Consider the following 13,629-nt stretch of genomic DNA (forward strand, 5'->3'; position numbering starts at 1 on the left):
CCCCCCCCCCCGCCCCATGGTGTGAGAGGCCTTGTCTCCTGCCTGGCTCTGAGATCTGGCTTCAGGCTGGGTGGGGGAGGATACAGTGAGATGGGCCATGACAGGTGGCCCTGACATGTGATACCACCCGTTGACCACAGAGTCCTCACTTTTAGAACTGTTTCCAGAAGTGATGGGAAGGGGCGGGCAGGGCAACTAAATATAGTTCTGGGACCATGGCTCTGGCTGGCTTCCTGTCCACTGTTCACTGTGTGCCCATCACCCATGACATTCAACACCAGCTGCCCCTGTGAGCCTCCTCTAGCGCTCATCTCCCCCTGCTCGGAGCTCACTGCTTGCTCCTTATCTGTCTTTGGATACAGTTCCGACTATGACTGACCCTGACGGAGCCTCTCCTGAGTTTCTTTTGGCCTAAGATTCCCAATCACACCTGTGAGTCCTGTGGGCCCTAGATGCTGGGGAGGTTAGGGTTGGAGAACCTGGGGGGCTGGGTGAGAGGAGTGGTGGGGGCTCTGGAGAATTTGGGGCAGCTGGGGCAGGGCCTGGGACCAAGGCCTAGGTCAGAGGCTAAGTCCTGGGGCAAGGACAGTGGGTAAGACTGTATTTGGGACTCAGGCTGGTGCTTAGGAACTGTGGTTGAGAAAAGGGGACTAATAAGAGGTGTTTTCTATCAGGCAGTACTGCAGTTGAGGCCCTTGAGGTGTGAGATGTGGGACCGTCTTATAGCGGGGCCTCTTCACTATGGGGGCTGCACACCGGCTTGCGGCTGGGTCGGGTGCGCGGCCCCCCTGGGCTCTTCTGACCCATCATCCCTCCTCCACCTAGACTCGCCATGTCGGCCGCACCCGGCCTCCTGCACCAGGAGCTGTCCTGCCCGCTGTGCTTGAAGCTGTTCGACGCTCCCGTGACGCCCGAATGCGGCCACAGCTTCTGCCGCGCTTGCCTGTGCCGTGTGGCTGGGGAGCCGGCGGCGGACGGCACCGTGCCCTGTCCAAGCTGTCAAGCACCCACGCGGCCGCAAGCGCTCAGCACCAACCAGCAGCTGGCGCGCCTGGTAGAGGGGCTGGCGCAGGTGCCGCAGGGCCACTGCGAGGAGCACCTGGACCCGCTCAGCATCTACTGCGAGCAGGACCGCGTGCTCGTGTGCGGTGTGTGCGCCTCGCTCGGTTCGCACCGCGGCCACCGCCTGCTGCCCGCCGCCGAGGCCCACTCGCGCCTTAAGGTGCGGTAACCCGGTGGGACCCCAAATGTCACGATCAGATGGGGCTGGGCCTGGCCGCTCAGGGGCAGGGCCTGATAGGAGGTTGCCGTATTTACTGGAATTCTGAGCGTCAGGGGCGCAAGAGCGCGTGGGAATTGCGGGGGACGCTGGCTGGCCCATGCAGCCAGGGATCCCGGCCAGACGAACGGAAGCCAGAGGTGGGCGACAGAGAAGGGCGTGTTGAACAGCCGCTCGAGGCTGTTTCTGGTGGGCTAGGGGCGTGTCCTGGCGGGAAGTGCGCTGCGTAAACCTGCATTCCCTGCCCTCAGACGCTCACGCAGGCCTGTAGATGCCGAGCAGAGCAAGGTGAGCTTGAGGCGGAGCCTGGCGCAGCAGGGACACCATCAGTGCCTGCGGCCCACTCGCTTTTCTGTGGACTGGGTGGTCTTGACAGGCTGGCACCACAGGCATATCTCAGAAAACAGCCTTTGTCAATTAGCTTTAAATTGCTGAATAATCTCTCACACCTGGCGCTGGAAATTACCGAGGCCAACAGAAACTGCTCTGTGGCGTCCCCACTCAGGGGGCGCCCAGGGCACGTGCAAGACCAGATGTGCCTCTGGCTGGCATGTGGCCTAGGCCAGGCAATGGGTGAGTGGCTGTCCAAGTCTGCACAGGTGTCTAACTCAAACTCACAGCCATCCAGTCGATTCCGACTCATAGCGAACCCCTTTGGGTTTCAGAGGCAGGAAATCTTCATGGAAGTAGATTGCCCAGTTCTCCTTCTGGGGAGTGGCTGTTGGCTTTGAACTGCCAACCTTCTGGTTAGCAGCCAAATGCCTTAGGCACTGCGTCACCAGAGCTCCTGGCCACAGAGGAAGTCCCCATGTGCACAAGGCTGCAGAGCTTGAGTAGGCCTGGTGGTTGTGAGGTGGGTCCTCACGGAAAGGGAGGCGGGGTGTGGCTGAGCCGCATCTCCATGCGTGGGGACCCAGGTACAGCATGTTTTTCTGTTTGGAACTGGAAATTCTGAGCCACAGTTGTGTGTGCCTGAGGTTTGAGAGGCCCGCAAACATACCCAGTCATTGGAGAATGGAGATGCGCCTACGCCTCTGCTGTCTCCCCTTGCTCAGTCCTGTAGGAGCTCTGGTGGGGCAGTGCCTGAGGCACTTGACTGCTAACCAGAGGGTTGGCTGTTCAAACCCACCAGCCACTCCTTGGAAGGAAGACTGGACAATCTACTTTTGTAGAGATACCGCCTCAGAAACCCAAGGAGGGGTCACTATGAGTTGGAACTAACTCCACCGTAGTAAGTTTGGTTATTTTTTTGGTGCAGTTGTGTGCACACCCAAGGTGGATCTACGGAGCCTATGGCAAATAGCTTTATAAATTGCTGAATGATTTCTCTGCAATGATGCATAGAAACTGCTCATTGTTCCCCCCTCCACCCCCTAGTGGAGCCCAGGGCATGTGCCACACCTGCTATCCCTTCGATTCAGGGCTGTGCACACCCACTCACAGATGCCTGAAACACATGCCACAAACAAGGGCAGCCAAGCATGCACAAACCTCTAAAGGTCTCCAAGGACACACACTGGCACATATGTATCACATAGGTGGCAAATGTGGGTGGAGATGCATGCACATGCATGCAGGTAGACACACATGTACACACATGTAGGCGAACATGCACACACACATGTAGCTGGACCCACATGCACATGCATGTAGGTGGACACACATGCACACATATGTAGACACAGACCAGGAGGTCTGTCATGAGATATTTATTAGACTAGAAGAACAAAGGACAGGTGAGGGGTGGGAGAGGCTGGGTCACGAGGTAGCTAGGCCGTTGTAGTCTCCTGGTGCTGGCGCAGGCTCCTGGGAAGTCATCTTTGCCCACACATTATCAGCATGGCACTGCACCTCTCTGTGGCCCCCAGACTCCTAGAGGGGTAGACCCTGTTAGACTGGCGTTCCAGGCCTCCAGACTCTCCTAGAGCCCGGCCTGGCTGTCCCTCTCGCTCCTTCCTTGCCCAGTCCAGCCCCCGAGCCGTAGCTGATGGTCCCCTTGCCCAAGACAGGACACTCCTCTTCCCAGAAGCCTTCCTAGCCCAGGCTCACCTCTGCTGACAACCTGTACGACTTCCAACCTGGGCAGTCTTTTATCTGCAAAGAGAAAACAGAGCCCATGGAATGGAACTCGGTGCCAGGTGGATCTCGAGTGTCTAAGCGGCTAGTGGGGATGGAATACAGCCAGCCTGGGTCCACCTCAGCCCAGCCCAAGTGGTGGGAAGGAGACCTCTAGAGACGTGAAGGGGGACTCCAGGAAGGAGCCTGAAGAAAGGGGGACAGGGAGTGGGGGGCGGGGGGGGGCAGGACACCGAATGCCTGGGTCCTTAACCAGGAAGAGGGACTGAGACTGGAGTCCAGGCTCCGCACTGGGAGCAATGGGGCCCCGCCGGGCGCTGGGGACTCACGTGAGGCTCTGAAGCCGCGTCGCCTCCTCCTGCAAGCCCATGTCAGTGAGCACGGCTGCGGCGAGCTCGGCGCCGTAGTCCTCGCGGTAGAAGCTGACCAGCTTGTCAGTGAGGTCCACGGCGTCCAGCGGCCCGAGAGCCCCCCGCGGGATGTTCCGAAAGCCGTCGCGCAGCGGCACGGCCCCCAGCTTCAGCTTGAACTTCTTGAGCTCCTCCGCGGTCAGGTTCTCCAGCGCCTCCAGGATGGCGTCGCGCTTCTTTCCCATGGCTCAGCCTGGCCGCCTCTGCAGGGAGAGCCCCCTCGGCCCGGCGCTCCGCAGCCCCGCGCACTGGGCCACCTGCCCTGCCCCGCCGCGGGCGGGGCCGCCACCTGGGAGGGTGTCGCGGGGAGGAGACTGGCCTGGCAGCCGGCCAGTCGAGCCTTTGGTTCCACCCTGGGGACCGACGGGTGGGGAGTCAGCCTCGGCAAGCAGCGCTTTGAGGGGGTTGGTGGAGGTCCTCTAGTTTCGCGCAAGAACCGAAAAACCAAACCCAAACGCACTGCCATGGAGTCGAATCCGACTGACTCATAGCGACCCCTCCTTGGGTTTCCTAGGCGGTATCTCTACGGAAGTAGATTGCCCCATCCTTCCTCCCTCCAAGTGGCTGGTGGGTTTGAACCGCCAGCCTTCTGGTTAGCAGCCAAATGGGGGAGCCAATTTTTCACAGCTGCAGGTGAGATGGGGATGGATTGCTCCTCCCATTCCGCCGAGAAGGAAATTGTAGTCGGAAGCCATGGGGCAGGACTGGAGCCCTGCACGTCTCATTCCAGGGCCTTGCCCCTTACAACAAAGAGTAGCTTTGGGAGGCGCTATTAGGATTTCTTCAATACTTGCATCTCAGAAATCACAGAGGTTCAGCCTGGCTGAGGATCCTGTTCACAGATGTGTTTGATTCCGTGCAGCAGTCACTTTTATTAAATTGCATCTTTGCAGAGTCCACAGGTGGTCAGAGGCAGCCTGGGGGTGTTTTGATGTGAAGGCTAGGGTTAGGGGACATTTCATTTCTTCTTTCACACATCCTTCACTCATACCCTGAAGCCTGCTGGGAGCCAGGCCCCGTGCTCTCCTATCTGGTGGGGGAGGCCGTTAATGACTACATTTGTCATCCTTACAAGGACCTGTGCTGGGGGGCTGACTGCTGAGGGGGCAGAATCAGGGAAGGCAAGGGTAGGGGGGAGTTAACAAGATAGGCCATTGGGGGAGGGCAGGCATTCCCCTGCCTGGGGAATGAGCACAGGCCAGCCTGGCTGGAGGAGGAGGGGGCATCTAGTCTGAGCTGGAGAAGGCAGGTTTAGGCTGCAAGGTGTGGGTTTGGGGGCCAGTGTCCTCATCACTTCTTTGTGCCCCACGCCCAGACGCAGCTCCCCCAGCAGAAACAGCAGCTGCAGGAGGCGTGTATGCGCAAGGAGAAGAATGTGGCCGTCCTGGGGCATCAGCTCAAAGAGGTGGAGGTGAGAGGGCACAGCCTGGCAGAGGCTGGGGCCTGGGCTGCGGACCAGGAGGACCCCCAGCTAAGTGCTTTTGCCTGTCGCCCCCACCTCAGGAAACAGTGCGTCAGTTCCGGGGGGCCATAGGGGAGCAGTTGGGCAAGATGAGGGTGTTCCTGGCTGCATTGGAGGGCTCGTTGGACCGTGAGGCAGAGCGTGTGCGGGAAGAGGCTGGGGCCGCCCTCCGGCGGGAGCTGGGGGGCTTGAACTCTTACCTGGAGCAGCTGCGGCAGATGGAGAAGGTGCTGGAGGAGGTAGCTGACAAGCCACAGACTGAGTTCCTCATGGTGAGTGCTCAGCCCCCAAGACCATGTCCCATTGTCAGACAGGGGCCATGAGGTCCCAACAGGGACAGGGACTAGCCAGGATCACACATTAAGGAGGGGTGAGCCCTAACACTGCTGTTACAGTTGTTCAGGTTGAGCACTGTGCAAGGACACTGTATTTAAGTGAGCACCATTTCTATCATAGACATAATAGATTTGCATATTTATTAGCACAATGTTCTAACAGGTAGAATTAGAGTTTCTTGGGAAAGGGGAACATTTTTCTAATTCACAGAGGTAGAGGGTTAGGGGTGGCCTGTAGTTCTGAGTTTCCTTTGGTTTCTCTGATTCTTCCTGATTCTACCCTTCATCCTTGGAGGGCCCCAGTATCCCCCTGCCTTCCTCACCTCTATTTTTTTTTCTCTCTCCCTCTTTCTCTTTCCAGAAATATTGCCTGGTGACCAGCAGGTGAGATCAACCTGGCCCTGCCCCTTTCCCCAACTGACCCCAGTGTTCTAGGGACCCCACTGTGCCTGCATACCCCAAACCCCATTCAATTCACTGCTATTTCACTGCACCAGGATTTAAGTTGAACACAGAAATGAACCAGAAATGTTCCTTACCCTCAGGGACCTCTCAGATTCTGGTCAAGGACATAGACATCACTGTGTGCTCCGTGCTGCTGTGGAGGGAAGGGGGTAGACAGGGAAGCCTTCTGAAGAGGGGGCAGTTGATTGGGACCCTGGAGGAATGATTAGGAATTGGCTAGGTAAAGAGTTGGAGGAAGAGTACTGCAGGCAGAGGAAACAGCAAGTGCAAAGGTTGGTAGATAGGAGAATAGATAAAACTGGTGTGGCAGGTGGGGACAAGCTGTGAAGGGCTGAGGAGCTTGGACCTTATTTCAAAAGCAAGGTTTTAGGTTGGGGTGTGATGTGGACAGATCCTGGAATGCCAACCACAGCCTTGGTCCTCCTTGGGGTATGTGATGGTTAAGGTTGTGTGTCAACTTGGCTGGGCCATGATTCTCAGTGGTTTAGCATTTAAGATGTAGTCATCCCCCATGATGAGATTTGATATAATATAATCACTTCCATGATGACATCTGCTATGAGCAACCAGTCAATTGAAAGGGAGCATCCAATATATATGGATGTTCTGGCAAAGCTCTCTGGCTTTTTGCTCTCTTTGGATCCTACATCTGGATCATCATCATCTGACTTTCAGTTCTTTGGACTTGAGTCAGTGGCCTATCATATTGCCTGTCAATCTTGGGCCTCTGTAGCCTGTGAGCCAGTGGCCTGCCATCTTAGCTGCTGGATCTGCCTTCTGACCTGCTGATCTTGAGTTCATCAGCCTCTGCAGCTATGTGAGTTAGAAGAAGCCTCCAGCCTGACATCTGACCTATGGATGTGGGACTTGTCAGCCTCTACAACCTCATGAGCCATTTCCTAGAGACAAATCTTTCTATATAAACACATATGTAAGCATTAGTGATTTTGCTTCTCTAGAGAACCCAGCCTAAGATATTTGGTACCCAGAATGGTTCTAGAGAAACAAATTTGTGAAGATGAGTTTTCTAAATTGGTTCTCAGGTCTGGCTAGTCTTAAAGACTCTGCCTCCAGTAGTAAAGAGGGCATTGCTAATCCGTGGCATAAAGTGGCAATAAAAGTTAACAAAATATTACCACCAATAGAGCAAATATTTGTGAGAAGATGGCTCTGGGTGATTGCACATTGGGTATTTTTCTACAATTTTATCAGAAGGAGAAATATAAGGAAACTGGTTGGTTGGTCCTATTTTCATTTGATAAAGGGGTGAAAGAAAGAGATGAACTCAGGGCCTCAGAGTCACAGTTCAAATGCTACATTAAAGCCTGAAAATTGCCACTTGTGCTCTCAAAGAAAGCCTTATTTCTTATAGTAACAGAGCTGATATTGCTGAAAAGTAAATCCAGAGTTTTATCATAAAACTGGCTGTATTACAATGGCAATTGAATTCTCAAGCTTGAATTGTGGCTGAAGTTAAAGTGAGGGCATTGATTGGGAAGAAATTGAATCCTGAAAGTTGGGATGGGGACATATGGGCAGATAATCAGGAAGATGGAGACATTGGGCCCCTAAATTCTGTTGAATTACTCCTGCCAACAGCACCACCCCTCCTGTTTGAAATCATCATCTCTTCCACTCGTATTTGATGAGATTAACTCAGCTGTGTCTGCTGAGGTGATGTCTGGGGTATCGACTTAGGCATCATCAGAAGCATACCTTAAAAGACATTGCTGAATGTTCTCAGAAACTACCCCAACTCTTATTGTTGCTTCTAGACCTATAACCAGACTTAAGTCCTTGTGAGCCCCAAATAGTGAAGTACAAAGTCTGAGTCAGGAAGAAGTATGCTACACTGCAAAAGAGCTCTTTGATTTTTCTAATATCTACAACAGAAACCTGGAGAATATATATGGGAATGGCTATTAAGGGTGTGGGATAATGGTGCAACATAAAGTTGGATCAGTCTGAGTTTATTGATATGGGTACAATAAGCACTGATTCTTCCTTCATTGTTTCATAGATTGGGAAGGAAACTAATAGTTTACTTGGTTGTTTCACTGAAGCATGGATTAAGTGGTGGTCTATACTAAATCAAGTTGGAATGTCATATCTGCCTTTGTATACTGTAGAAGATGGTATCCAAAGGCTTAGGGAAATTGGCATGTTGGAGTAGATACTAAGTTGGACCCATAGACTCACTCATGGAGTGCCCAGAGGACACACATTTTACCATGATGGTGAGGAACAAATTTGTGAAGAGAGCCCCAGCATCCTTGAAGACTGCGTGATTGCTATTTTATGTAAGTCAGATTTGACAGTGAGAACTGCCCAAATTGAGTTAAGATACCTTACTTCAATGGGGCTGATTGGACCCTGTAGTGGTAGGAGCCAAGTGGCAACACTTAATCAACAGAGATAACATGGGTGTGATTACTGTCATAGACAGTAGAGTCAAGCTGTTGTTGTTGTTGTTATGTGCCATCAAATCGGACCCGACTCATAGCAACCCCTCCTTGGGTTTCTGAGGCAGTATCACTACGGAAGTAGATTGCCCAACCTTCCTTCCAAGGAGTGGCTGGTGAGTTTGAACCTCTAGCTTTCTGGTTAGCAGTCACGTGCCTTAGGCACTATGCTACCAGAGCTCCTAGAGTCAAAGCAGTAATCTGAATAGTCTAACTTGTATAGACTTATGGCATTGGTTACCTAGGCATGGTATACCCAGGAGTGAAGTAGATAGCAAATCTACTTAATATTTGCTTGATCTGTACAAGTGGAAGAATTCTATGTCAAGTGAATGGCAATCTAACTTGAGTTGCTAGAAAAGAGAGTCATGGCCCCTCAATCAGTTCCCAGACTTAAGCCAGTTTACAGACCCACAACCCTTTGAAATAAGGGGAGGCCAGGTCACCTTGAGGAAGGTCCCCACTATACTGCCACAATGTATACTGTTAATCTTTCTCCCAGCCCTCCCTAAAGGGATCTATGACCTTTTATGAGAGTGACTGTTGATTGGGGAAAGGGAATACTCAGACTTTTGGGGGATTACTGGACACTAGCTCTGAATTGACACTAATTTCAGGAGATCCAAAGTGTCACTGTGGCCCACCAGTCAGAGTAGGGGCATATGGAGGTCAGGTTATTAATGGAGTCTTAGCTCAAGTCTATCTCACAGAGGGTCCAATGGGTCCCTGAACCCATCCTATAGTGATCTTCCCAGTTCCAGAATGCATAATTGAAATAGGCATACTTAGCAACTGACAGAACCCCCACATTGGATCCCTGGCATGTGGAGTAAACGCTATAGGAAACACCATTTGGAAGCCATTAAAACTGCCTCTACGTATGAAATAGTATACCAAAACCAATATTTGCATTCCTTAAGAGAACTTGCTATTTGGCCTGTGCAAAAAATGGATGGATCTTGGAGAATGACAGTGGATTATGCTAAATTTAACCAGGTGGTGACTTCAATTGCAGCTGCTGTTCCAGATGTGGTTCCATTGCTTGAGCAAATCAATACATCTCCTAGTACCTGGCATACAGCTATTGATCTGGCCAATGCCTTTTCCTTAATTCCAGTTTCAAAGGATCACCAGAAGCAGTTTGCCTTCAGCTGGCAAGATCAGCAATACATCTACACTGTCCTAACTCAGTGGTACATAACCTCTTCAGATCTATGTCATAACTTAGTCCACAGGGACCTTGATTGCCTTTCCCTTCCACAAGATGTCACACTGGTCCATTTTATTATGACATTGTAGACCTAGTAAGGAAGAAGTACCAATGACTCTAGACTTATTGGTGAGACATTTGTGTGCTTGTTGTTGTTAGGTGCCATCAAGTTGGTTCTGACTCACAACGACACTAAGTAGAACAGAATGAAACACCACCCAGTCCTGTGCTATCCTCACAATCACTGCTGTGTTTGAGCCCATTTTTGCAGCTGCTGTGTCAATCCATCTTATGAGGGTCTTCCTCTTTTTCACTGACCCTCCACCTTACCAAGCATGATGTCCTTCTCCAAGGACTGGTCCCTCCAGATAACATGTCTGAAGTACGAGAGATGAAGTCTCATCATTCTTGCTTCTTGTGTGCTAGAGGGTGGGAAATTAACCTGACAGAAATTCAGGCACTTTTCATCTCAGTGAAATTTCTGGGGGTCCAGTAGTGTGGGACATGTCCAGATATTCCTTCTAAAGTGAAGGATAATTTATTGCATCTGGCCCCTCCCACAACTAAAAAGTAGGCACAATACCTAGGGTGCCTTTATGGATTTTGGAGGCTGCATATCCTTTTTTGAGTTTGCTACTTTGATGTCTTTATCAAATGACTCAAAAAGCTGCTAGTTTTGAGTGGGGGCTCAGAACAAGAGAAGACTCTGCAACAGGTTCAGGCTGTTGTGCAAACTGCTCTGCCGCTTGGGCCACATGATATGGCTGATCCAGCGGTGCCTGAAGTGTCAATAGTGTACAGAGATGCTGTTTGGAGTCTTTGGCAGGCCCCTATTAGTGAATCACAATGCAGAAACTTAGGATTTCGGAGCAAAGCCCTGTCATCCTCTGTAGATAACTACTCTCCTTTTGAGAATCAGCTTTTGGCTTGTTATTGGGCCTTAGTAGAGATTGAACTCCTAACCATGGGCCATCAAGTCACCAGTAGCTTGAGCTGCCCATCATGAACTGAGTGTTGTCTGACTCACAGAATCATAAAGTTGGACATGCACAGCAGCACTCCATCATTACATGGAAGTGGTATATCCAGATGTACAATTATAAACTGATTCATGGGACATGGCCAATAGTTTGGCTGAATGGTCAGAGATTTGGAAGGAACACAACTGGAAAACTGGTAGCAAGGAGCTATAGGGAAGAGCTATGTGGACAGACCTCTCTGAATGAGCCAAAGAAGCGAAAATATTTGTGTTTCATGTGAATACTTGCCAAGGGGTGACTTCAGCAAAGGAAGGTTTCAATAAACAAATGAATAGGATGACATGTTCTGTCATCCTCTATTTCCAGCCACTCCTGTCATTGCCCAATGGGCTCGTGAACAAAGTGGCCATGGTGGCAGGGATAGAGATTATGCATGGGCTCAGCAACATGGACTTCCACTCACCAAGGCCGAATTAGCTACAGCCACTGCTGAGTGCCCAATCTGCCGGCAGCAGAGATCAACACTGAGTTCCCAGTAAGGAACCTTTCCTCAGCCAGCAATCTGGTAGCAGGTTGATTACATTGGACCACTTCCATCATGGAAAGAGCAGCATTTGTTTTTCCCCCTTACTGGAATATACATTTATTCTGGATACAGATTTGTCTTCCCTACAGGCAGTGCTTCTGCCAAAACTATCATCCATGGACTTACAGAATGCCTCATCCACTGTCATGGTATCCTACACAGCATCACCTCAGATCAAGGGTCACTTCACAGCAAATGAAGTACTACAGTGGGTATATATATATATATTGTTGTTGTTGTTGTTGTTATATGCAGTCAACTCAGCCCATACTCACAGTGACCCTTCCTTGGGTTTCTGAGGCTGTATCACTACGGAAGTAGATTTCCCAACCTTCCTTCCGAGGAGTGGCTCACACATACACACAAGCATCCCTGGTTTTGCTTTCCTAGAGAACCCAGCTTAAGAGAGGGTACTTCTTGCCCTAGCCCCACCTCCACTTCATGACTCCTCCAGGAATACCCCTCACAGACACCTTTCCTGACCTTCCCACTCCCAGATTACAGAAGATCCTGGCAGATTCGCCACCTCCTGCCCGCTTGGACATCCAGTTGCCTATCATCTCAGATGACTTCAAATTCCAGGTGTGGAGGAAGATGTTCCGGGCTCTGATGCCAGGTACTGGGAGGGGCTGGCATTGGATTTGTGTGTGTGACAGTCTGGTTGATGGGAGGCTGTAGCCATAAGTAGGAAGGACTCCTAATCTCAACTGGAGAAGTCATCAAAGAGGGTACCCATAGCTTCTTTATCTCTGGGGCTCCATACTCCATCCCCCTTGTCCAAGGCAGTGCTTGGAGGAGAAAGATCTTTGAAGGTGTGAAGTTTAAGGGGGTGGTGATTGACATGGAGAGGATGCTGCTTGTCCCAGGAATGCTGCTGCTGCTGGAATTAGGCCTGAGAGACTGGGGCCTGGGTTTGACTCTGTGTCATCCCCATTGACTTCCTGTGTTATCCGCAGGAGATGATAATCTCTGCTAGTTGAGGTCAGAGAATTTGCAGAGATCATGGGCCCTGGGGACTGTCCTGGGTCAGACACTGACTCTGGTGGCCAGGAGCTAGGGAGGCCTGAGGGCTCAGCCTCCCCTCCTAAGAGCTAGTGTGCAGCTGGTGCTCTGAGCTCCAGGACATACCCATGGCCCATGTAGCTCTCACTGCCTCAGCAGATGGGACTAGAGGAAGGTCAATTGTATCCAAGAGAAAACTAAGGTCCAGAGACAGACTCAAGTCTGGTTGAGGTCACACAGTCAGATGGGGTAGGGGCTGGCCTAGTGCCAGGCTTTCTGACTTGATTCCTGCTCTGTGATCTTGAACCTTGGGACTTTTTATGGTCCTCAGATGGTGAGTTTCATGTATCAACTTCATCCTCCCTATGACACTGTAAGGAGGCATTTATGGCCTTAGTTTACAGCTGAGCAAACCAAAGTTCAAATAGGTACAAGTTCTAGCCCAGCCAGGAAGCAAAGAGCTCACTTTCCAGAGTCGTTGGCAGGAGGAGAGGAGATAAGGCTACCCCATAAACTCAGTGTAAACGTTGGTTGAAAAGGGGTGCGACAGAGGCCAAGATGCAGGGTTCTGACCGTTGTCCCTCTGACAGCGTTGGAGGAGCTGACCTTTGACCCGAGCACAGCGCACCCGAGCCTAGTAGTGTCATCGTCAGGTCACCGTGTGGAATGCTCGGAGCAGAAGGCGCCGTCGGCCGGCGAGGACCCGCGGCAGTTCGACAAGGCCGTAGCGGTGGTGGCCCACCAGCTGCTCTCCCACAACGAGCACTACTGGGAGGTGGAAGTGGGCGACAAGCCACGCTGGGCACTTGGCGTGATTGCGGCAGATGCCAGTCGCCGTGGCCGGCTGCACGCTGTGCCCTCGCAGGGCCTCTGGCTAGTAGGGCTTCGCGAAGGCAAGATCCTGGAGGCACACGTCGAGGCCAAGGAGCCACGCGTGCTGCGCACAGCGGAGAGGCGGCCAACGCGCATAGGTATCTACCTAAGCTTCAGCGATGGCGTCCTTAGCTTCTACGATGCCAGCGACACAGATGCGCTCGTGCTGCTCTTTGCCTTCCACGAGCGCTTGCCGGGGCCGGTGTACCCCTTTTTCGACGTGTGCTGGCATGACAAGGGCAAGAACGCGCAGCCGCTGGTGCTAGTCAGGCCAGGTGGAGAGGAGGCCTGAGTCATCTGGCTGGGTTAGGGAGGGGTGCCAGGTGGTGGCGGTTGGAGGCTCAGGCCTTGCTCCTCAGGCCTGGGGGGAGGCGGGGGAGGCAGGTGAGGGCAGAGGTTGCCCGGGCTGAAGGTTGCACCAAGGGGGTTAGGGATTAGGGGGTCTCCAGGAGTTCTGAGAAGGGTGTATGTGTATGTGTGGGGGCCAGA

At 52.1% G+C, this 13,629-nt stretch overlaps 1 protein-coding gene across 1 annotated transcript; it reads left to right on the top strand.

The window, feature by feature from the left end:
• Positions 1-832: 832 nt before the first annotated feature.
• On the top strand, positions 833-13,432 carry TRIM72 (tripartite motif containing 72). Its single transcript, XM_007950279.1, has 6 exons — positions 833-1,222; positions 5,081-5,176; positions 5,269-5,499; positions 5,924-5,946; positions 11,763-11,881; positions 12,858-13,432. Exons 1-6 carry the CDS (start codon positions 833-835, stop codon positions 13,430-13,432), a joined length of 1,434 nt encoding a protein of 477 aa, XP_007948470.1.
• The last annotated feature ends 197 nt before the right edge of the window (positions 13,433-13,629 follow it).

This window comes from Orycteropus afer, unplaced genomic scaffold (assembly GCF_000298275.1).
Source record: "Orycteropus afer afer isolate SDZICR_OR568_19922 unplaced genomic scaffold, OryAfe1.0 scaffold00266, whole genome shotgun sequence".
In the NCBI taxonomy this organism is placed as follows: domain Eukaryota; kingdom Metazoa; phylum Chordata; class Mammalia; order Tubulidentata; family Orycteropodidae; genus Orycteropus; species Orycteropus afer.

Coding starts and splice junctions, on each gene's coding strand:
- TRIM72 (XM_007950279.1), top strand. CDS start 833: ATGTCGGCCGCACCCGGCCTCCTGCACCAGGAGCTGTCCTGCCCGCTG. Junction 5,177..5,268: donor ATCAGCTCAAAGAGGTGGAG/GTGAGAGGGCAC, acceptor CCCCCACCTCAG/GAAACAGTGCGTCAGTTCCG. Junction 5,500..5,923: donor CACAGACTGAGTTCCTCATG/GTGAGTGCTCAG, acceptor TTCTCTTTCCAG/AAATATTGCCTGGTGACCAG.